At 36.2% G+C, this 22,815-nt stretch overlaps 1 protein-coding gene across 1 annotated transcript in view; it reads left to right on the top strand.

The window, feature by feature from the left end:
• The window catches only part of TNS3 (tensin 3), a 199,947-nt gene that overhangs the window by 173,593 nt on the left and 3,539 nt on the right, over positions 1–22,815 (top strand). The window contains exons 20-25 of the mRNA XM_044676470.1: positions 1,811–1,906; positions 3,716–3,793; positions 4,902–4,979; positions 20,222–20,390; positions 21,527–21,595; positions 21,702–21,728. Coding sequence (XP_044532405.1) covers positions 1,811–1,906; positions 3,716–3,793; positions 4,902–4,979; positions 20,222–20,390; positions 21,527–21,595; positions 21,702–21,728 — 517 coding nt within the window. The remainder of the gene's footprint in view (positions 1–1,810; positions 1,907–3,715; positions 3,794–4,901; positions 4,980–20,221; positions 20,391–21,526; positions 21,596–21,701; positions 21,729–22,815) is intronic.

Below are 22,815 nucleotides of genomic sequence, written 5' to 3' on the forward strand. Positions count from 1 at the left end.
GATGAAAATTAATGACTTACAAAAAATGAATGGAAAAAACATTCATTTTCGTTGGTTCTCAGGGCCAAGTTCAGAGTAAATATGTGTAAATATATATACACACATATGCATATTTTATGTGTGTACATTCATATATATTTATGCATGCATATACTAAGCTTTGAAGAACAAATAAAGAACATATGGAATTCATTAGTCTATGTAGAAATGCATGTAGTGATATATTAAAAATATCCATAGTTCCATTTTTGTCTTCAGTTACTTTAAAAAGAAAAGACTTTTCCCCAGACGCTGGATGCTTATTCATATTTTTTTTATCTCTTATAACCTTTGGCCTCTCTGTTAACTTTAAGGTAATAAGATACAGGATGTTTATAACTGGAAGCTTAGAAAGTCATAATGGATGCAAAATAGTGGCTGCTTTTGACTCAGTCATTTGGCTGAAATGATGTCTTGGCTAGCAAGTCATCATCTATATTCTTGGTCTGGCAGTGGGATTTCAAGATCCAAGAAGAGGGTTGGAAAGCTTACTAAAACTAGCTAATATCCACACTGAGTCATCATAACAACGTTAAATACCATGGAGACAGGCTGGAGGAAGATAACCACTCCACACCCAATTGAGTCCTTCTCTATATATGATCCACAGGCACTTTGATTTGAAGTTGTTACTTCTTACCACTGGCATCCCAACCAGAATTCTAACTTTTTTGGTTTTTACATCATTGGCTCATTTTGTCCCCTACAATTTGGTTTAACTGACATTTTTTTTCCTATTTTGGGGAGATTTTTTTTATTGCTTCTCTCCAAATTAGTCACTTTATTTCCCCAGGTTTTACCACCACATTTCATATTTGCCATATTTTTATTCGGTTTGTGTTGGATGTTTTCAAACAGAGAGCACTTAATTCTTTTTCCTTCTGTTCTTATATTTTGTATATTTCTTTTAGCAGAATGATTTACTACTCATTGATAGATTTATGTTGTATTGTGTGTTTTGATTTCTATTCTTAGTTCGCAAAAATAGATGTAAAAAATGTGAATGGCCTTGTCATGTGTTAGGGCAGAAAGACCAATGGATTTAGAGTCATTAATTAGATATGCATTTAATTTGCTTTAATTTCATTTCTGAGCTCTTCTTCTTGATGCAATTGTGACCTTAGCCAAGTCACTTCAACCCGTGGGGCTCAGGTTAATTGCTATGAAATGGGAGAGTTAAAAAAATGGCTGTATTTCCCAAGACCCTTTTCAGCTCCAAAGGTATGCCCCTATTTGAGTTCATTTATTAAGAATCAGAATATTTTAATTCCTGTGTTAGGAATTTTAGAGGCTGTTTGTGTGTAGATATGTATGTATACATACATAATACATAAACACAAATTTATTTTGTTATCCTTTTTTTTCCCTACTTACAAACTTTCACCAACTTATATCACTTCTACTCCTCCCCACCGCACTCCCCAACTTCTACATCTTCTGATAAAAAAGAATAGTAAGCGTGACAAATACCATTCTCCTAATTAAAAGTTTTCTCCTCTCTTGATAATTGGCAACATAATCAAGGGTAACCCTATTCTGGTTAGTTTTTATTAGCAGACATTCAGTGTCTCCCACACTAATATTTTAGTTGTAAGATTGTAATATCCAAGTATATTTTTTTTCATCCAACATCTGTATATTGCCAGTATGGCAGTCAACAAAACTTTGCTACCAAGGCTTTGTCCGAAAAGATAACTTTTCATATCAATGTTCATCCCTTCCTAAATGTCTCATTTAATAGTTGTTGTTGTTTTTTTAAACTTTATTTTAGCTGGAGATTTGGCCAATGAACTTGTCAGGCACTTTTTGATTGAGTGTACCTCTAAGGGAGTGCGATTGAAAGGATGCCCAAATGAACCATATTTTGGTAAGTTCTCTGGGAAACTTCTCAAAGTTTAAAAATATGGGGAGAGCCACTATCATTTCCAAACAGAAATTCACAGGTTCTACTATGGCAGTATTTTGCTTCCCTATTGCTCAGATTCTGGAATATCCCTGATGTGAATCATTATTCTTAAAACATTTTTCTTCATTTCAATAACCTCAAAAATTACTTAGTAAACAAAAAACTTTCTGAGTGAACAATGTCAGAATTCCCCTATTTTTGGTTGTTTTCTGTGAATATACCAAATATTTGCGATTATAGAGTTTATATGTTGGTCATTTACTCTATCTTTAACTGTACTTGTAACTTTAACTATTAATAAGTTGATTTTCTTTTAGTCTTAATTTTTAACTATTCATGTTGGATGAATGTTCTGTCCAATATAAGGAGACAAGTGAACAAATGATTGAAAACATGAGATAAATATTTATGTGCCTAGCACAGTGCCTGATACCTATTAGAGACTTAATGAATTCTTTCTTCCTCTCCCTCTCCTTACCAAAGTATGAAGCACTGGATAGAAACAGAAAGGCAGAGCAATTTTTACCAGAGAATACTTAGTAATATTTGTTAATTGCTAATATTAAAAGTATATTATGGGGGGGGGGAGCAGCTGGGTAGCTCAGTGGATTGAGAGCCAGGCCTAGAGACAGGATGTCCTAGATTCAAATCCGACCTCAGAAACTTCCCTGCTGTGTGACCCTGGGCAAGTCACTTGACCCCCATTGCCTACCCTTACCACTCTTCTGCCTTGGAGCCAATACTCCAAGATGGAAGGGAAGGGTTAAAAAAAAAAAGCATATTATGGGGACAACAAGGTGGTGCAGTGTGTAGAAAGTCAGGCCTAGAATTGGGAAGACATGGGTTCAAATCTGGATCCAGATACTTTCCTATAAATATGATCCTAGGCAAGATACTTAACCCCTATTGTGCTTTTGTCTTAGAATTGGTACTAAGATAGAAAATAAGAGCTAAAAGAAGAGGGGGAAATGCACTGTGAAAAACTTTGTATTTTCTCCTGGTTAAAGCATCTGTCTGCTGAAGAACTTTTAGACTGTAGCCTCAAAATGGACCAGTCAGTTTTCTAGTTGCCTCAAAGATCTCAAATGTAACCTAACCAAGTTAATCTTTCTTTATAAGAGAAACTTATCTAAAATATTATATCTTTATTGGATTCTGGATGTATAGCAACTCTTTTAACAATTTAGATTACTGTTTTCTGACTGCCTGTTTATGGCACATTTTTACTGATCTATAATTATTTTTCTATCACAGAGCATTTCTTTTTAAAAAAACATATATATGCATATATATGCTTTTAAAAAGGATGTAGAAGAGTATATATATTCTTCTCCATCCCTCCTATTCTTCCTATCCCCAACTGCGAGTCCCTACCCATTAAGCCACAGAACCGAACCAATTCTAGAAGGTGAGACAGTCCACAGCAGAAAATTTAGATATCTTACTGGTCCCCATTATACTCTAGGTTCAGAAACACTGACTTAGACAGAAAAAAAATTATTACCAACTTAATTTTTATTTCACAAATAGTAACATTGAGAATTAACTAGTAATGTAGCTATTTTAAAATGCTTTCTTTTGAGAGGGCTGGTGACTTTCTGGTTATTTGCATATCTGAAACAAATTTAAACTAACTCTTTCATCCCCTCTTCCTCTCTTCCTCTCCTCCTCTCTCCCTCTCTACCCTTCCCTCCTCTCCTTCTCCCTCTCCCCCTTCTCTCTCCTCCTACCCTGTTGTTTTCCATGCATGTTTAAATTTATCTTTTTCAGGGAGTTTGACAGCTTTGGTATATCAGCATTCCATTACTCCTCTGGCATTGCCGTGCAAACTCCTCATTCCAGACAGAGGTATGTTTGTTTAGAAATGTAATGTTCTCAGTATGCTGGTCTTCTCTTTAGCTTGTTTTTAATTTTCAAAATATAACTTCTTCAGCAGCAAACACATTTGAGCAAAGTAAAAGCTGTGGTTTCCCTCCAAGACATAGTAAAACACTGAGCCAAAAGTAAGAATGTAAAATCTAACAGAGATGAATCTTATATTCTCATTTAGATTCAGAAAATCAGTTGTTCAAATACAGACAGGAATATGTATTTGGACAGTTTATATGAAAACAAAATCTGGGCAATTGATTAAAACAAGCTTTGTTGTCATTTCTATAGTGTAGAATCATAGATGTAAAACCAGAAAGGATCTCTAAGGCCATTTAGTCCAGTCTTCTCATTTTATAGATTAGGAATTAGATGGCCATTAGGGTGAGGAAGCTGCTAAAAAAATCTAACCTAGGGGGTGACAGCTGGTGGCTCAGTAGATAGGAAGTCTGGGTTCAAATGTGGCTTTATACACTTTCTAGCTGTGTGACCCTGGACAAGTCACTTAACTCCCATTGTCTAGCCTTTACCACTCTTCTGTCTTATAGCCAGTACATGGTATTGATTCTAAAATGGAAGGTTAAAGGTGTTTTTTTAATCTAACCTAATTTAAAATTGCAAAGATAATGTCCAAATAATGAGATATAATATTGTACATAAATGAATCTTAGTATTATACTCTGTACAGTATGTCACATTGGGACATTGACAAAACAGGAATGATCAGTAATGTTCAGCATAGACTTTCTGGGCCACATTGTCACCCCCAATATTCCCAGTACCACTCAACAGATTAAAGTGTAATTGGAAAATATTTTTAAAAATAATAAAACTACATTAGAATATAGGTAATGTTAACATATGGTTTCCTAAGTCAATATGCAGGCCACAGGGATCATCATTTATAGTTTAGTGATCCATGTTTCTATTTGAGTCTAAAGGTAGGAAAATCTGAACCATGAAACCTAGTATATGGTGGGAAAGTTGTAACACTGCCCAAAGTTTCTCCCTATAATGTTTTAAAAACTATATCACCATGAATCTCAGCTCCCCTCTGTGAGTATTCATATTTTCTTTTTTCTTACAGATCCATTAGAAGAAATGGCAGAAAATTCTCCACAAACGGCTGCAAATTCTGCCGCTGAGCTGCTAAAACAGGGGGCAGGTTGGTAACTGTATCTTTCTTTTCTACTACTTAATCGATGGTAATGATCTTTATCCTAATAAATATAGTGAGGAACCCAAAGAAGAAGAGAGATACAATTATGTTTTCTCAATTACAAACTTTTTCCATGTCTCTCTTATCAATTTTCTGTATCATTTGCATTCTTAACTCTTCAAGATATTTGCAAGTGTCTGTTCTTTCCTTTCTTTGGAAATTTTAGGAGGCGAAGGAGGTACATAGAGAAAGCTACTTGTGTATTTAAGTTTTCTGGCTTTTTGCTGTGGACAATCTTTATAAAGAGAAATAAACGACAAGTATGCGAAGTGAATGATGAAATAGAATACAAACAAACATACAGTTTGAATTTAAAACCTCCATGCCAGCATATTCTGATGCAATTCTAAATATACTTTTATCAGCAAGATTCCTTTAAAGTAGTTATTCTTCACCTAAATTCTATAAACTTGTATTCTCTTTTTAAAAATGTTCATTGTATACCAATATGATTGGTTACTTTTATAATCTACTGGTATTTTCATATAGTTAAAAACATCATGCAGAGGAGCCCTTCCTTGGACTTTATCAGATTACCAAAGATATAAAAATGATATATGTTTTTAAAGGAAAAGCGGTTAGAACAATTCTGTTCTCATCTCAACCTCTATTAATTCCACTCCTCCTTGTCTCCCAGGCCCTTATCTGGCCTCACTTTACTTGCTTCACAATTCCTGCCCTTTACTTAATAAATTCAACCTTACATTGTTCTCCATTGTCGAATCCCTTGCCCCATTTTCGTACTCCTGCTGATCTCTTTCTAGACCCAACCTTGGATTACTATCTCCTTCCTGGTCATATGTTGCTGAGGAAAGATGAAGGAAGTGTAAAGAAAACTCTTATCTCTTTATCTAACAAAAACTTTTATTCAAAGAAAAAACACCGGAGTTCCACCAGCCTGCAACTGACTACCCAGCTCAACCCAGAATCTAGTCAGATTCCAAGGCCCCTCCTTGGCGTGGGATTGGTCCTTATATAGACCAATTCCATGCCTGGAAGTAGGGGGCGTGGTCCCTCCCTAGCACGGGATTGGTCCATTCAAGACCAATCCCACACCAGGAAGTAGGGGGAGGGACCCCTGGGGCATGCTGGGGGATACAGTCCCACCTCTGCCACAATTTTAAAACCCACAGAAGTCAGACAATAGTGCTGACTAGATCCCATTACCAATTTGTTACTCTGATCCAAATGGTTTTTCATTGCTATGTACTCATTCTTTTATTCCTCTGTTCAACTTTCTGTTGAATGCCCCACAATTACGAACCTTCTCTTTCTTTCTCATACCATCTGTGCCATTGTCTTCCTATTCCAAATTAACAGAGAACCTTGTCTAATACAACTAAGAAAAATCGAGAACATCAATCATTGGTTCCTTTACCTTCCTAATTTCACACTTCCAACTGCCTCATTTTTTCCTCTTGGACTCTAGGCTCAGAGTAAGAGGTATCCTTTCTTTTTGCCAATCCCAACCCCACTCCTTGTGGCCTCCATCCAATCTCATCCTTTTTATATCTTTTGTCAGATTTTTTTCCTTATTCTCTTTCCCTCTAATTTTCAATTTTTCTTACTCTACCAACTCTTTTCTTGCTGCTTTCAAACTTACCAAAATCTCCTCTGTCTCAAAAAAAATCTTCTTCTGTCCCATTTGTGAGTTGTGACTCCTATATGTCAGCTCTGTTTTATACATCTACCAATCACATCAATATTAGCTCCCAAAGACTCACCTGCTGTTGTCTGTGTAGATAACTTTCAGATATTCATATCAATCCTTAACTCTCTAAGTTAGGCAACTGTATTTCCTCATAAATCCATCCTTTCCCCTAGTATCCCTATTTCTGTTGAAGATACGACAATTCTTCCATTTACCACGGCTCACAAATTAGGAGTCCTCCTCAATCCTTCATTCTGACTTATCCTTATGACTCGGTCAATCACCAAGTGTTATAGATTAAACCTCATTGTTATTTCCATCTGTCCTCTTTTCTTCTACTTCAGACTATGCAGACATCCCCTCTTTCATAGCATATTGTAATAGCTTTCTATTTGGGCTTTCCACATCTAGTCTTTCCTTTTTCCAATCCCTTCTCCACAAAACTGTCGAATTGATATTCCTAAAATAGCTCTGCTTTTGTTACTCCCCAGCTCAAGAAGGTTGAGTGTCTGCCTGTTGACTCTGTGATAAAATACAAACTCCTTTGAAACCCCAAATCTTCTCAGGTGGTAGCCTGTTTTCCCGGGGAGGTTACCTATCACTCCCTGTCAAATATCATATGTTCCGAATCAAGCGTGCCTATTTGCTATTCCTCATATACAGCTTTTGGGATTTTGCTTCCATGTCTTTGGGGTAACTGAGATGTGTGGAATAAGTTTTTATTAAGTGCTTGCAAAGTGCCAGGCACTGTGCTAAATGCTTTTCAAATGAAAGAGTCTCGATGCCTGAAATACTCTCCCTTCTAAACCCCCTGTCTGATAACTGCAGCAACTTCCTTCAAGGCTCATTTCTAGTGTATCTTCATTCAAGAGGCCCTTCCTGATTCTAGCAGTTTTTAATGCTGCACCCTCAAAGCATTTTGTATTTACTTTGTATGTATACTATAGTGCAGGATAGTAGATAAAGATACTGCCTTAAAATAAGGAAGAGCTGAGTTCAAGTTCTGCTTATGAAACGTACTGGCCCTGTGACTGTCATTTAGTGTTTTGAAATACTTGGCAAATCTTTATTTTTTTTTAATACCCTTAATGTGGGTTTTGAAACGTTGTGGCTGGGGAACTACATCCCCCAGCATGCCCCAGAGGTCCCTCCCCCCTACTTCCTGCTGTGGGATTGGTCTTAAATGGACCAATCCTTTGCTGGGGAGGGGCCATACCCCCATTTCCTGGCATGGGATTGGTCCCGAAAGGTAGAGACCATGCCCCCTCTACTTCCAGGCGCAGGATTGGTCTGGATAAGGACCAATCCTGTACTTAGGAGGGGATTTGGAAACTGAGATTCAAGGTTGAGAGAGTTAGTTAATTTCAGCAGCGGGGAAACTCCAGTTTTTCTTACTTTAATAAAGTTAATAATATAAAAGGAATTTTTTTTATTTTAATCATTTTATTACCTTCTGGATTAGAGCTGATACTAAATATTAGTTCCAAGGCAGAAGATCTATACGGGCTAGGTAATTAGGTTTAAGTGACTTACTCAAGCTTATATAGCTAGGAAGTGTATGAAGCCAGGACATCCCAGCCTTAGGCGTGGCTCTATCCACCCCAAGACAACTCTTGACTATTAATTTGCATTGATAGAGGCGGTTTCCTTGCTTAAGTTATAGTTTCCCTCAATCTAAAACAGAGAAATCTTCATTAACACATGTGAACATTGTTTCTCCCTAGTAGAGTCAGCTCCTTGAGGGCAGGGACAATCAAGTACCCAAAACAGAATCTGGAACATAGGATAAATATTTCCTAAATGCTTATTTAATGATTAATTAGTTGATTGACTGGAGGGATCAACACTAGACAAGAATGAACATCCTTAAAGTGAAAGAACTACAATAGTCCAAGGGTCTCTGAAAGAATATTCCCATTTTGTTTGCCCATTTTTTTGTCTGAAAGACTTACAAACCCCAATAATTCAGGGGTGACAGAATCATCTCTCTAAATATAAGCAAATGCAGGTGGCTGACTTCTAAGAACTAGGATGATACAGGTGTAAATCCCTGAACTTAAGCTGTCCCTGATGTGTTCAGAGAGAGCAGCTAATCTTCATGGACTGACATCCAAACAGACTTTTTACAGCGTTGGATATCGGAGCCAAATACAATACTATCAACTCCTTGGTATAGAATGTTAGTTATGTACTTTCTGGTGGCCAGCAAACTCTGAAACCGCCTTCAGTTAAAGTGAAAGCGTATCATTTTGTTCTGTTCTATCCGGGGCAACAGCAGGGTACACAGTGTGGAGAAGGAGGGGCGGACGTCCCAGGGAACATGCCAGACAGTCCCATCTGGTAAGCATCATATCAAGGATCATTTAGCCCAGTGGAAATTTAATTAAACTTAATCAGGCTAAATGTGGATAAATTTGGAAGGTTAGTAGGCAATCAGGAGGGACCCATTTTTATTTAGCCCCATTGTTATTTCTGGCTCATGTCTATCCCCCAGTCTGTAGGATCACTTGAGACTGAAACTTTCTAAGAAAACAATCCCTGCTCTGGCTCCCAAGCACCTTTTTGGAAGCTTATGGACCTTTCTCCATTGGCTTAGTGCTCATGTGTTAGGCATGTTTTTAAAGGGCAGTCATATTTTTCCCTAGTGTCTGATCAGTACCTACAACTTTTTTTTTTTTTTAATGCCAGGGAGGGCTGTTCTTACCTAAATGACAGGACATGGTTTATTTAGCACACCTAATCCCTCTCCCACTGTCACTACATCAACTTTTTTTCTAATGTGTTTAAAATTGGAATTGATCAAAGATTTCTTGTAATGATCCTTCTCCTTGAAACAAACTGTGAACTAAGCCGTAAATAAAGTCAAAAATAGGCAGCACACACAGAAAAGAGAAAGGCATTGTGGGCATTCAGTATGGATTTGAAGTGAAATCATGATGACTTAGAAGGACAAAGAACAGCTTTTAAAATTTCAACTTTGAACTGGAGGTGTGATTTCAAGAGATGAATGAAGAGGAATGAAATGAGAAATTAGAATCACAATTTTTTCAAGAGCCAATATCTCCTGATCATTTCCAGCATACTGGGCTTTATTTCTGTTTCACTGATTTATCTTTAGTCAGACACGGAGCATATTACTTGAGCTGTAATAGACCTTGGAAATAATTTATTCCCGCTCCTTCATTTTATAGATGAGGGAAATGAGACCCATCTCCCACCCCCTAGGAGGGAACATTGAATTTAGAGGCAGAGACTGGTCTTTTAATCCTCATAAATTCCTATATGTGAAATGTTGGCCAAGTCATTCTGGGCATTCATTTCAGTATCTTTAAAATAATGGGGTTGGACTTTATGTTCCCTCAGGTTTCTTTCAGCTCTAACCTATGAACTTGTGTTAAATAACTAATGCTTCCCTCTGCTCAAAGCCTCTGGCTGGTTTTGTAAACTTTGCCTGTTACTTAAGCCCCATTTTCAGCTGGATAAAGTCACTTTGTCCTCGTCTTTATATAGCCACAAAATTGACACGGTTGGCACTCCTTGTTCCAGAGGAGTGCTCAACGAAAAATGTTGAAGTTGGGAAAGAACTCTTTGCGGCCAAGCTCGGTTGGCAGGCTCTGGTCCCACTAGACTGTTTCCAGCTCAGTTTACTCAGGTGGATTCAGTAAACATGCATTAACTTGCATGTAGGTGTTATTTCCCATAACAGAATGTAACTTTCTTGAGAGTACAGACTATTTCACGTTTACTTCTGTATTCCCAGGAGTAACAGTACTAGACATATAAGTACTTGTGGGTTGGTCGATCTGCAAAACATGGTTAGGTATCAGAAGCAAGGCAGAGTTCAGCTTTGGTTCAATCTTGCCTTTAGAGAGCTTATCATCAAGTAAAGAGAAAAAATTATGCTTCATTTTCATTTTGATTATAGATGTGAGATTTACAAATTGTTTTACCCATCTTACATCCCTGGATAACATCATAACAACCCTATAAAGTTGAGGCTGTTTTACAGAGGAGGAAACAGAGATTGTGATAGACCTTCAGTGACTTGCCCAGTACTACATAATCAGTAGGCATATAAATCAGGATATTTTAGACCCAGGTCCTTCTAATTCAAAGTCCAGTGCTCTAAACACTAAGCACCCAACTGCCTCATCATTATAATTTTTTTTATCATAAATCACAACCACTATATATATGATTATACATTAAGAGTATTAGTGAAATACAAAACAAAATGTGTCATGATAGCTATAGAATAGAGTCATTATCCTCACATTATATAAGGGAGATGTCAGCTTTTTACTGGAATTTTAAAGGAGGAGCAATAATTCCATCTGCAAAAAGAAGAGGTAGAAAATAGAAATTTGCAATTGGCAAAACTGCTGAAGCTTTGTGTTTGGGCAGTGTTGGGGGGTGAGGGTTCTCATCCTCTTTGGGAGAAACTTAGAAAGTTTATGGAAGGAGACAGCTAGGTGGTTCAGTGGATTGAGAGCCAGGCCTAGAGACAGGAAGTCGTGGGTTCAAATATGGTCTCAGATGCTTCTTAGCTGTGTGATCATGGGCAAGTCACTTAACACCTATTGTTTAGCCCTTACCACTTTTCTGCCTTGGAACCAATAGTTGGTATTGATCATTTTTGATAGATATGGGAGGATTATTTTTTTAATTCAACTTTATTTCCAGTTTTGAATTCTCTTCCTCCCCCCTACCTAATTCTCATAATTGTAAATTCATAATTGATCAGAATTGATATGTCTTTCAAAGTTGATTATCTTTATAATATTGCTGTTATCCAATTCTTCTCACTTCACTTTGCACCAGTTCATGCAGATCTTCCAAGATTTTTGGGAAATAACTTCCTTCATCATTTCTTATAGCACAATAGTACTCCACCACATTCATGTATCATAATGTACCACCTGAGATAGATAATAAGAGTTAAAAAAAAGAAAGTTCATGAAGAAAAATAATGGGAAATAAGGCTGAAATGATCTCTGCTTCTAAAATTCCCAGCACAACAAAAGGAGCTCTTCCTTAACCAGTGGCATAGAGATCAATAACAGCTATGCTCCTAGTCAGGAAATGTTCTCTTTTTATTGTAATGAAACCATGCTTGATTTCCTCAAATGAAAACAAGGACATGTGAACCATTTCTGATGCCATGTGTCCCCATTAGAACAAGGAAGTACAAAGTTAGGGAAGATTAGATCTTATGGAATTTTTGTAGATTCTGCTATCAACTTTGGGAGGGAAAAAAAATCAGTTAAGGAAAGAGAGAAGCTCAAAAGTATAGGTAAATGACTCCATTCTATAAGAAACTGACCATGCAGTACAAGAAGATGAACAGGTCGGGGATAGAAGAGGTGTAACTGTGCCAAACAATTGCTAAGAGTAATGAAGAAAGGAGATTTTTCATACTGGGAATACAAAGCCTGAATGAAGTCACTTGGGAACTTATTTCTGACTCCCTTCCAGTGGTTTGTGTATCAAGTGTGCAGGTGTAAGAAACTTCATAACTAGGGTGCGATAGTGACATGTAGCTATAAAATTAAAATTGACAGTAGCAAATCTGAGAGAAAATTGATATGCTGATAGAAAATCAGGGTCATTTCTTTTTAAAGAAATTAGAGATTCTCTACATATGAAGGCCCTTTTTGTCCTGAACTCACTGATCATCTCAGAAAGGTAAATTCTCTTGTTAAAGAGAGATGGGGCTGTCAGGGGTTAGCCTAGACCCTCTTTCCAGGTGGACTCTGGATACCTCAGAAGACTCTTTAGTCCACCTGGTGGTCATGTGGGATGGTAGCATGGGGCTGAATTTGACATTAAGATAGCTTGATTCATTTTTAAAATTTGTCTTTATTTTCACTTTTGAATTCTCTCCCTTTCCTCTACCTACTGGGAACACAAGAAAAACAAGAGGGAGGAGAGAGATAGAAAAGGGGAAAGAAGGGAGGAAGAATGTTTCTATTCCTTCCCCTCTTCCTCTTTTGTTTAACCATGAAGTCCTTTTCTAGAATGATTGATCATTGTATTGATCAGAATTATTATGTCTTTCAGAGTTGATAATCTTTATAATATTGATTTATCATATACTTTGTTTTGATTCTGCTCACTTTGTACTGGTTCATACAGATTTTCCCAGGTTGTGTTTTTTTTCCTGAAATTACTCCCTTCATCATTTCTTACAGCAACATAGTACTTCATTACATTCATGTACCATAATTTGCTTACCCATTCCTTAATTGATGGTCATCCTCTCAGTTACCAATTCTTGCCCCTACCCCCAAAAAATGTTGCTATAAATATTTTTGTACATATGGATCTTTTTCCTTTCTCTTTTATCTCTTTGGGGGTGTAGATCTAGTTTTAAGAGCTTTTTTGGGCATAGTTCCAAAATTCCTTTCCAGAATTTTTAGACTTCACAGATCTACCAACACTGCATCAATGTACCTATTTTCCCACAGCCCTACAAGCATTTTTCATTTTTCTCTTTTGTCATCTGAGCCATATTTGACGAGAGTGAGTTGGTACTGCAGAGTTGTTTTAATTTCTATTTCTTAAATTAATGTGTGATTTGGAACATTTGTTTCATATAGCTATTAATAGTTGGATTTCTTCCTCTAAAAACCACTTTTCACATCCTCTAAACATTGATGAATCGAGTAAGGGATGAACTTAGTTTTGAATCTTGCCTCTGTGGCCTTGGGTAGGTCAATTTAACATTTTAATATACAATTTAACATCTCTGGGTATTGGTTTCCTCATGCATAAAAAATGGCTGTTGCACTCAACAACCTCTTAAGTCCCTTAGACTTTTTTCTTTTTTGTACTTTATACTTCTATATCTGTTTCCCTTTGAACCCTCTTTCAGGGAGAGACATTGACAACTCATGGATAAAAGATGAAAGAGAGGTTATCATGCCTGATCCATGGGCTTTTAAATGAAAAGACTTACACTGTTGGCTCAGCTAACCAGAAAGCCTCTGCCTTGCTCATTCAGAGGCTTGATAGCTTCTCTGCCAAAACAATGAGACTTCTCCTCCAGAGAGTACCACTTCCATTCCCACAGAAACTTTTCCTGATAGTCTGTGAAATTGCTGACATTCAGCAATGACCTTAGCAATAATAATGATGAGGATTATGAATAGTTAACATTTATATGGTGCTGTTAAAGGCTTATAAAATGCTTCATATGTGTTGTCTTATTTATCTTGACAACATTCTTGGGAGGTAGGTTCTATTATCCCCATTTTACAGGAGGCTAAAACTAAGAGAGATGAAGCTAGTTTTTGAAATAAGATTCAAATTCTGCTCATCCTGTTTACCAGTAAAACGCTATACTTCATGCCACCTATCTTGTCATAGAAAGAATATTGAACTTGGAGACCTGGGTTCTAATTCCAATTTTGTTAGTATGTAAACTTGCCAGATCATTTGCCCTTGGTCTCTTCATCTGTTTTTTCTTCATTCTTTTCTAAAATGAGGACTTCCTTATTTCCTCATCCTCATATAAAATGACAGGGGAAGACATTATGATCTCTGGTGTCCCTATAAATTTTAGATTGATTTTTTTTAAAAAGCAGTGGACTTATTTCTCTCTTATTGTATGTATATCTGCTGTAGTCTCAATATCCTTGATTAAAGGGATTCGATGCAGAATAGAAGCTACAGAACAGGTAGTCCAACTCATTTATTTTAAAGACAGGTAGACAAAGATTAAGGAGTTCACCTGAGGAAATGTCCCCCTCTTTACGAATTCTCTTCCATTACTTGTATGAGACTATTATTACCAATTTATGGGTCTCCTGGACTGCCAAGTATAAGTAGGACCATTGCTAGACTCAAATATAAGCCTGCTTTTTCATTTTTTTTCTCCCAGGCATACATACACCCTAAAATTTATATATACACCATGATTCTTTGGCTTTCAGATGCCTCATAATGGGTGATCCTTTAGCAAAGATGGCAAGATTAGATGACAACAAAGAATCTTTGGTTTGAAAAGGAAGGGCGAAAATCCAATTGAAACTGGGTCACATTCTGTGTGTTGGGAAAATATGGAATGGATTTTTTAAAAAAAAAACTGTTTTTAAGGGTACACGTAGGCTTCATTGAATAAACTACTACAGCAGTAAAGCATTGTATCCACGGGAATGATTATTTTAAGTGAAAAACACATGGGTGGAGATTTGTCCCATATTTTTTTTTAATATCTGAATGACTCTACTATTCAGGGAAAAAATGCAAGAAAGGATGTTATCTCCCATTTCATTGAATGTTCCGCTGGCACAGAAAATAGGGACACTGTTTTTTTGTTTTGTTTTGTTTTATTTTTTTCTCTTGCTCACTAAAATATCTAGAGACCTAGAGAAATGGAAATGAAAATAAAAAGAAATGGTACAGAATGATTCTTATCTTCCAATCTAGAGGAAACAGTCTTGATGTTTTGCCAGTGATGCGAATGGTTCCCTTCAATAAAGTGAACTTTTCCTTACAGGCTGAATGTCTTCAGCATCTGTGAAATGCTGTCACCAAAAGAAATACAAGCTTCTGTTTTATCTGCAGTTAAACAAATTAAAAGGATAAGACTGGGTGTGGAGGCTTATAAGGCCCAATTTATATTCAGCTTTTTTTTTCTTTTTCCTAAGAAAAGATGAATAAAAAGAACAACCCTAAACATTTCCCAAGCATTGACTGAGTTAGAAAACAGAAAAGTACAGGCAGTCCTCTAATTGCAAATGAGCTGTGTTCCTAAAGTTTGTTTGGAAACGCCGAATGCATTTTCCCGGAGAAACAGTGTTATAAATGGTTCTGAAGTTTCCAGAGGTCCACAAAAAGCCTATTTAGCCCTGGAATGCAATTGACCTTTTGTACCAGTGGTACTATTTCAACTACTCCTAAATCGCCATTTTTAACACTTTATCTAGGAAAATGTCATTCAGGCTCCAAAACTCAAAGCTAAGAAAAGCCAAAAAAAGATGACTCCTTTTGCTGTGGGTGAAGTGACCCTCTGACCATGGAGCTATGTAATAACTTGTTCACTTTTTATACGTATTCTTCGTCTGCAAAAGAAAACTCTCCCCTCCACTCTGCTAATAAGATGACAACTCATTATTTGTACTGTTTTTAAGTGTATAGGTCACTCCTCCCCACAACAGCCTTGTGTGACAGAATGATTATTCTCCTTTTACCAATAAGGAAACTTTGGCTAGTGGGAGAGGTTGGTGTTGGAGCATCTCATTTGGAGCTGGAAGTGTCTTTAGTGATAATATAGCCATAGAATCCCAGAGACCAACTAGTCAAACTCATACCTGAATAAAAATCCCCTCTGTAGTATTCCTGAGAAGTGGTCATTCAGGCTCTATTTGAAGATGTCTAATGAAGGGCAGCCTACTTTCTCCTACAGCAGCTCATGTTACTTTTATATAATTCTGATTGTCAATAATTATTTTTTTCTTAGATTAAAACCACTTTTGCCTCTTTTCTATCACTGTCTCCTAGTTTTGCCAACCAGGTCCAACTAGAATGAGTCTAATCATCCCTCTCTATGACAGTCTTTCAGAACCTTAAAGACCACTAGCATTTTTCCCTGTAAGATGTCACTTCTCTATATTAAATATAACCAATTTTCTCTGGCCATTCTTCAAATGGCATGGACACAGCTATACTGCTTGCCCTTCTCTGTACATTCTCCAGCTTACCAACACCTTTTCTAAAATATAGTCTCCTGAGCTAACCATGCTGCCCCAGTTGTGATCAGACCAGGGCATGATTACTCACTCAGTTGTCCCATCGCCTACATGTCCCTCCAAGATTTGTGTCATCCACAAATTTGACAAGCCTTTATCCAAGCCATTGATAATGGGGTTAAACAGCACAGGATCAGTCACAAATCCATGGACAGGATCACTAGTGTCTTCCTTCTAAACAGATATCAAACTTTTTAATGACTGACTATACTTTTGTCTCAGTCTCCAAGAAAGTTCTAAGTCTAACTAAATCTACTGGTATCTAGCTCACATATCTCTATTGTGTACCTAAGAAGAAAAGAAAAGCTTTATTAGATACTTTGTTAAAATTTAGGTAAATTATATCTAGAACACTTCCAGACCAGCAATCCTGATAGCAAAGGAACTTAGATTAGTTTGACGTGACTGGCTTTTGATGAAGCCATAGTGGTTCTTAATGATTCCTGTTCATTTTTCTGGATATTCACTATCTATCCTTTTAATAATACTTCCTAAGTTTTTTCCAGGATTTATGTCATTTTCTGTCCTCTACCCATTCTAATCCATTTACTTGAAAGTTATGAAAATATTTTTCTTTTTCCAATCCTATACTTTTTATATTATTCCCCATAATCTTTTTTCCCCCTCTCTATTTAGTGTCTTGTTTTATTTTCTTCATTTTGGACCAGATGTGTTATTTCAGTAGTAATTGGAACTTCCCATGAGCCAAATTACTCTACCGCTGTCGATGGAAACTGTTCTACAAATGAAAGTATCAGAGAAATGTCTGGAGGACAGTGAGAGGTTAAATGACTTGCTTGGGATCGCACAGCTAATATATGTCAGGAAGCTGAACTTTGAACAGCTAGGTCTCCCTGACTTGAGACCAATTCTCTATCCACTATGCCATGCTGCTTCTCTTTCACTGGTCTTTCAGTGTTCTTCTGAAGAATGCTGACAGTGACTTGGCACTCAACATATATCTACCAGATTACCCGATCCCCTTATCCCATTATTTTGAAGATGAGGAATCAAAAACCTATAGAGGACATCAGAGTTTAGACTTGAATCTACATTCTGCATGTATTCCACTCTTTTCACTATTCCACATTAAAATATATAATTCTTTGTCATAAGCAATGTTATCTATGGGAGAGAAGGAATATAAGGGTAAAATTTAAACAATCTAAAAATAAAAGATATTAATAAAATTTATTTTTGAAAAATAGAGCTCTTATACTTCCACGTCAACATAAAAATAACCTTTATGCACCTCTGTACCTTCACAAGAGAAAGTCCAACTTTAGATCAATTTATGAGTTCAGAATTAGAAAACAAAATCCAGTTGCTCCTAATCTTATTTGGGGTTGGATTTGGACTCCATAGTTACAATCTCAAACTTTCCTTCCACTTATTTACTCATATGTGTGTAGTTAGAATGTTCTACCCAAGGACTATGTTCCCCAGAATTCCTTTAGTATTACCCAGCATCCTTTTCCTTTTGTCCACTTAGTGTCCTTTCGTGTTTGTATATAGTTGGGGGTAACCCTACCTCTCGCTCTCTTTTTACCTGCTTGCACAGCTCAGAAAGCTGACTTTTACTCAGGCTTTTTGTTTTAGTTATTGTTACTAAATTTTATTAAAATATACTTGGAGTATTTGGATATTAATTTTTCATCTCACATATGAGACATTCTTAATTTGAATATAAGTTCTCAATATTTCTTTCCTTAAGAGGTCTTTTTTGGAAATGACATTAATCCTATATTATATGTTGCCTGTGTTATTTTTGTTATATGAATTTTCATACTGGGCAGGTTAACTAATATATAATAAAATAATATAACTAATAATAAAGTTAATGGCATAGATATATTTTCAAATGAGGCAGATATGACAATTTACACCATCTTTATTGCTTCTGAGATCAATAAGTATATTAAGCACTTAATGATTATTGATTGATCTCAGCTTTATTCCAAATTATTCCCCTTTACATATTGCATTCCAATAAAACTAGACTAAGAACTGTGTCCTGGCCTCACAGTTTCTTTAGCTACCAATCTCACCAGTTGTTCTTTATGAGCAGAATGTACTCCTGCTTTTCCCAGTATTTACCTTTATTCTATCCTCAACTTAGATGCAACCATTTTCCAGAAGCATTTTCTTTTTTTTTTAAATAAAAACGAACAAACAAAAAAAACCCTTAATTTCTCTCTTAGAATAAATAGTAAATCTCAGCTCAAGGGTAGAAAAGCAGTAAGGGCTAGGCCATTTGGGTTAAGTGACTTGTCTAGGGTCACATAGTTAGGAAGTATTTGAGGGCAGACCTGAACCCAGGACCTCTCTTCTCCAGGTCTGGTTCTCTATCCACTATCCCTCTCTTGAAGCATTTTCCAATCTTCTCAGTCATTATAGTTCCCTCTATCATTATATTAGGATATATTTTCCTTACATGCATGTATATTATTTCATTCCAGCACAATGTCAGGCACAGAAGGCAAGAGCTGTTTTAGAAGGTAGGGTAGCACAGTGGAATGAAATGAATATTGCCAGAAACACATAGATTTAAATCCAACCTCTGTTTCCAACAAGCTGTATTAAAATGAATTAGTTGACCTAACATCTCCGAATTTCAGGTTCCTTATGTATAAATTGAGGATAATAATACCTCAGAGAGAAGGAGGGAGACTCAAAAGAGATCTGTAAAGCATTTTGAAGACTTTTAAGCATTATATGATATATAATTTAACATATTATTTTATATATCAATATCAATAAATGTTAATATTAACAATAAATGTTAATATTATATTATTAACACAATAAAATAATGAATATTAATATAAATATTAAGCATACTATTTTAAGCAAATATTAAGACATTAAACATAAATGATTTTATTGAATGAAATAATGCAAAATGCTTTATGAATTTTGCAGTGCAATAGAAGTGTTAGCTATCATTACTATTATGATTATTATATCCCTCAAACATAACATTATGCCATGCACATAGTAGGCAGTCTTTAAATATGTGTTAAATTGAATGTTTATTTGGCAGAGACATCGCAGGTCTAATCATATTGCTCCCCTGCTCAGAAAGCTCCTAGAGTTCCCTATCATCTCTAGTTTAAAATGTAAATTCGTTTTTGGCACTGAATGCCCCTTTAATCTAGATCCATCCTTCTTTTCTAGGTTGATTAAATATTACTCCATTTCACACACTCTATTCCAGCCGGGTCCCATACCCACATGTTGGCACCCTCTCCTCCTTACAGAATCATCAGCTTCCTTCAGAGCACAATTCAAATGTTTCCTCTTCCTTGAAGCCAGGCTTGATTCTACCCAAATGCAAATACCTTCAGGTTCTTAACCCACTCTTGTCCTTTAGTCATTTCTGACTCTTTTTTTCTGACCTCATTTGGGGTTTTCTTGGCAAAGATACTGGAGTGGTTTGCTATTTCTTTCTCCAACTCATTTTACAGATGAGGAAAGTGAGTCAAACAGAGCTAAGTGACTTGCTCAGGTTCACATAACCTACTTGCTCCCAACAAAATTACATTGTACATATATTTTGTGCTTTTAGAAGATAAGCCTCTTGGTGGCAGGACCTGCCCCACTTTTTTATTTGCAATCTATCCTGAGTGTTTTAGCACATTTTCTAAGATGTGTTAAAACCTAAATAAATAATTAATGATGACTGATTGCCTATAAAATAATAATAATAAAAAAAGAAAGAACCAGTATTCTGGATAAAAGCAAATGAAATGAGGTTAAACTTCTTCATTTTTTACTATTGACAGCCTGCAATGTTTGGTACTTAAATTCCGTGGAAATGGAGTCACTTACAGGTCATCAAGCTGTACAGAAAGCCTTGAGCATGACGTTGGTTCAAGATCCTCCTCCCATTTCTACAGTTGTCCACTTCAAAGTATCTGCCCAGGGAATTACACTGACTGACAATCAGCGGAAGTAAGTGCCTTCTCTAGGCTGCATCTCAGGGATGCTCTTACCTTCTCTTCATTTCTGGTTGGTGCTATCAGTTCAAAAGCTCTTCAGAATTTTTAGTGTAAGATCCCAGCCTGTCCTCTATTTTTTCTTGTTAAAAATAAAATCTTACTTGAAAAGCTCCTTTCAATCATTCTACAATTTCATGGAGACACAACCAGGCTTAGTGGGTACAAATCTGGCTAGGAAGAGAGGGTGGAATTTCCATCTTGGACATATTCTGCCGTGTGATACTGAGCAAGTCACTAAAGTCAACAGGGTTCAAAACAACCCTTTGAGATTGTTTGTTGAGGACAAGGTGCCACCCTAGATGAACGATTTCCTTGGAAATACCAATAATGTGTTAGAGCCAGTTCCTTTTCCTTCAAAAATATTCAGGTGCAAGCCAGCCGTGTTTTTCTAATAGTTTTATCAGATAGTTATCAAGGAGAGCAGGGAGATTGCATACATCCTCTCATTTGCCTTAGTAGACTTTTTAAAATAATAGTCTTGTTTTAATGATTTACTTTTATATAAGAGCTTTTTGTTCTATGTGGTTTTGACCCACACACATCCCTGAAGCTTGGATGACAAATCAAATCATTCATGATGTGTACAGATTCTGTGTCTTAGAGGACTTTTCCTTTTGTGATTGAGTACCAAAAGAGTTATTTTCCTCTTACTGGCATTTTTTAGCTTTGGCCCAAGGTAATGGCCTTCCTCACAGGTTTACCAATGTGACTTTGTATATTTGTCTTTTTAAAAAATCATTTCAATAATATATTAAAATCACTTTGAATTTTATTACTGTCTTCCATAGAAATAACAAGCTGTTGCTTCAAAGCATTTATAAAGCAAAAAAAAATACTAGGATAGTCATCATAGGAATTAAGAATTTTAGAGATCATGTAATCCAAAACTCATTTTTACAGAGAGAAAAGGTGAAATTCAGGGGGGCTCAGTGAAACAGATAGATTAAGCCAAGTTGAAATTTATGTCTTCTGACACTAAATCCAGTGTCCTTTTATATACTACCATGTTTCCTTTTGAGATATACTACTCAGTCTTTAAAAAGAAATGCTGAAAATACTGATTTTTCTCCCAATTCATTTTCTTATCAGACTTTTTTTCCGAAGACATTATCCAGTGAACACTGTCATTTTTTGTGCTTTGGATCCACAAGACAGGAAGTAAGGCACTTTCACTTGTTAATAAATATGTATATCTTTAATTTTGCCTTAAAAATGTAAACAGGACTAATGCTTTCATTTTGTTTCCCCTTTCATGTACAACAAGGTGGATCAAAGATGGCCCTTCAGCAAAGTAAGTTGCCCATCATTATCTGGATTCATTTATTTTAAAGTATAATCTTTTAGCTTGGACTAATCATCTTTACTTGTACTTTTGTCCAGCTTTCCACAAATGATCAGTCTTTCTTAATTGTTAATGTTCCCCCCAAATCATGCAGGACCACCCTGATTATTGTTAAAACATCCAGCTTCCTTCTTGTTTTTAAGGTCAAGAACTATATCATAAGCATTCCAGAGTTTCAGAATTGGCCTCAGCATCCATCCACTCAAATCTGACCCAACAAATAGTCATTTAGTCTTCATTTAAAAGCCTCCAGTGAGGGTTTACCCATTAAATAAAACATCTCTGTCACTTTGAACAGTGCTAATTAGGAAAATTTCCTTTACATCAAGCCTAAATTTGCCTTTTTTAAAAAAAATACTGTACCCATTGTATATGGTTCTATCTTCTGAGGTCAAATAGAATAAGTAATCCTCCTTCCACAATACAACCCTCCAATTATTTCAACAAAATATAATATTTTATATTTTGAAGAAGACTTAACAATAGGCAAAAATACACATGACCTTTCCACCCTTCATTGCTTTGAATAATACTTATGTTTGGCTTGAAAACAGACATTGCCAACCAACATTAGTTAAATTAAAATATTATATATTATTATTGTATTTTTTGAAGGGCCTTTTAATAAAGAATGAAGAGTGGAACAGTTTCTAGGTCAGTAGAAGTCAATGAAGGGGCTAAATGATTTCCTAGCTCAAGTAGTAAAGACCTTTTTTGTCTTACTTTTAAATCTTTATATCTGAATATCCAAATACTATTAATATAATTCTAGGGGAAAATCATTATATTTCTCATACCTGGCTCCATTCTTTATATTCTTTAGTCATTCATAATCAAGTATTCCCCAAGCGAATCAATAGTATTTACTTAACATTAACATTCCTCTAGACATTGGGTAGAATACAAAAGAAATACAAAATATATTCCCTATGCTCCCAAATTTTTTTTAACTATCTTTGGCTATAACAGTGATTCCCAAAGTGGGTGCCACCACCCCTGGTGGGTGCTGCAGCGATCCAGGGGGGTGGAGATGGTC

The sequence above is a fragment of the Gracilinanus agilis genome, chromosome 1 (genome assembly GCF_016433145.1).
Source record: "Gracilinanus agilis isolate LMUSP501 chromosome 1, AgileGrace, whole genome shotgun sequence".
NCBI lineage: Eukaryota > Metazoa > Chordata > Mammalia > Didelphimorphia > Didelphidae > Gracilinanus > Gracilinanus agilis.